This window comes from Lolium perenne, chromosome 2, assembly GCF_019359855.2.
Source record: "Lolium perenne isolate Kyuss_39 chromosome 2, Kyuss_2.0, whole genome shotgun sequence".
Classification (NCBI taxonomy): Eukaryota; Viridiplantae; Streptophyta; class Magnoliopsida; order Poales; family Poaceae; genus Lolium; species Lolium perenne.
Window position 1 is genome coordinate 251763378 of NC_067245.2, and position 2169 is coordinate 251765546.

At 40.2% G+C, this 2169-nt stretch overlaps 1 protein-coding gene across 1 annotated transcript; it reads right to left on the reverse strand.

Annotated features, from left to right (window-relative positions):
- Window positions 1-610: 610 nt before the first annotated feature.
- LOC127335603 (uncharacterized) lies at window positions 611-1858 on the reverse strand. The gene is made up of 2 exons (XM_051362311.1): window positions 1365-1858; window positions 611-1288 (listed from the first exon to the last, which is right to left on the reverse strand). Exons 1-2 carry the CDS (start codon window positions 1701-1703, stop codon window positions 854-856), a joined length of 774 nt encoding a protein of 257 aa, XP_051218271.1. The 5' UTR covers window positions 1704-1858; the 3' UTR covers window positions 611-853.
- Window positions 1859-2169: the final 311 nt, after the last annotated feature.

A 2169-nucleotide genomic window follows, 5' to 3' on the forward strand; every position in this document is an offset into this window, starting at 1 on the left:
AACAGTAGCCCCCAGAGTTCTCCGAGATTCACCTCTTGTTTTCGCCTTGCTAAAACTTTAAAGCTTCCGTCAATCTTGGTAACATGGGGAAACTTGAAGAACTCCAACTTCACATTTTTCTCTTTTCCAACTTTCAGTCGGAAATCTCCCCCATCCTGCGGGACTTCATCCATCGACAACATTTAATATGTCTCCGGGTTACTCCCCTACTGCGGACAAGGATCTGCTTATCTTCACGCTGCAACCCGGAACCTTAAAAGGTTCAAACGGTTCCGCCAATCTTGGCGCCATTTTCGCGCGATTTGAGCGGTAAATTATCCTTACGCTTTGTTTGGATGCAGTGAATTGAATCTGGAATTGAATTAGACTGGAAATTCTAAATCCAGGATGGAAATGAATTGGCTTCCGATTTGAATTCTGTCGTTTGGGTGCGTTTGGAATTCTTTGTTGGAATCAAAGGGTGTACCCAATTCCAATTCTTGTTTGGATGTACAACCCATGGAATTTGATGTTTTTTGAGTTTGGACAATATAAACTTGATGTATATGTAAAATACTATCCTGTGTATATTACGATATATATTATTTTGCACATATATTAACATAGTAAATTAAATGGAATAAGGTGGATATAAAAAAAGACATGACACAAAATTGGCGTGTAGTACCGAAAAAATTAAAAGTGGATAAAATAGTTGTTTCTCTAACAAGTACCACAAAGCTGGTACTTCATGTCTCTCACACGTAGCACACAAATAGCACACAAATAGCACAAACGTAGCATAAACCGGGTAGTTCGTAGACAAAAAATGTAGAAACTAGTTTATAACAGTCACCACTCTTCTTTGCAACAATCAAGGCAAGCTCAGGAGCCATGGCTTCTTAATTTCCTCGGGTAGCGCCTTCAGTGCTTCAAACAAGCGTTCATTGATGATCAACTTCCCATAAGCTTTGAGCAGATCCGATTCTTCGAAATTTAACTTCTTGAGTGCATCATAGATTTCAGTTGGAGGAGTCACCTTTGGCATAGGAAGTGGCTCGGTTGCTTTCAAAGCTTCATCAAATGATGTCCTCATTTCTCCCATCATGCACAAGATAGCTTCCCCGGTACGTTGCCTTTTCTGAGGCACTTCTGGAGATTCTTCAGGAGCGGGTGTGACTTGTTCTTGAACAGACTCAGCAGGAGTCGCAGCACCTACTCCAGTTGCATGGTCTCTTGAATATATAGTCTGGATAGCTTGCCAATTCATCACGACCTTGTTCCTGTAGCAACCTGCTTCCTTGTTGGCCTACACAATATGCAAACATGTTACAAATGATAATCAACTTGCATAAAAACGCATAGACAAAAATAGTGTTAAGCACCTCAACATAACGAGACCACACTTCATCACTATCAACCTCCACCATGTTTTTTTCTGAATCCCATCCAAATCCACTCTGAGTAAGCATCTTGCTAATGATCTCATAATGCTTGTCAAATGTTTTAATTCTTGCTTGGATTTTGTCCTTTGTGATATCAACCCCACACGTCTCCTTCACATGCTTAATGCACGCATTGTACACATGTGGCTTCCAACCATTTTGAGCACGGTCAGCATTATTGTGATGCTCAACAAGGGTATCCAACAATGCCGTGTCCATCTCAGGAGTCCATTGAAGATAAGTTCTAGTACCACCTTTCTTTGGTTTTGGGTCGGCCATGCTGCATGTATAAATCAAAATAGATGTGCATACAAGTAAGAACACAAGTTATATGTTCATTCAGACATAGATGTGCATATATATAGTCGTTCATACATGATGCATGTATTAAAAAAATGTCCACAATATCATGTATTACACAACGAGCATGAATCACTACTCTATCTCTGCTTGTGCATGCGCCACGAGGTACTCAGCATACATATCCTCGGCAAATTGCTCCCTAAAAGCGGTCCATGCAGCAGTTAGTTGGACACTTCTAATTAAAGTAGCTTCATCTACATGTTCAGGAGCCATGTTTGCTAGTTCAGCGTCGACTTCCTGTAGCAACAAATTATCCCTCACGTGTTGCCTATCCCTTGCAAAGTTGTGTAACACACAACACGCATTAATAATACGAATCTGCAAATATTTTCATAGTCAGCATTGGTTGTTTAGTATGGATTATTAGTACAACATGTTAACA

Excerpts from the sequence above, each read along its gene's own strand:
- LOC127335603 (XM_051362311.1), bottom strand. The coding sequence starts at position 1,703 with ATGGCCGACCCAAAACCAAAGAAAGGTGGTACTAGAACTTATCTTCAA. Across the intron at positions 1,289-1,364 it reads TGTGGTCTCGTTATGTTGAG|GCCAACAAGGAAGCAGGTTG; the intron begins GTGCTTAACACT and ends CATATTGTGTAG.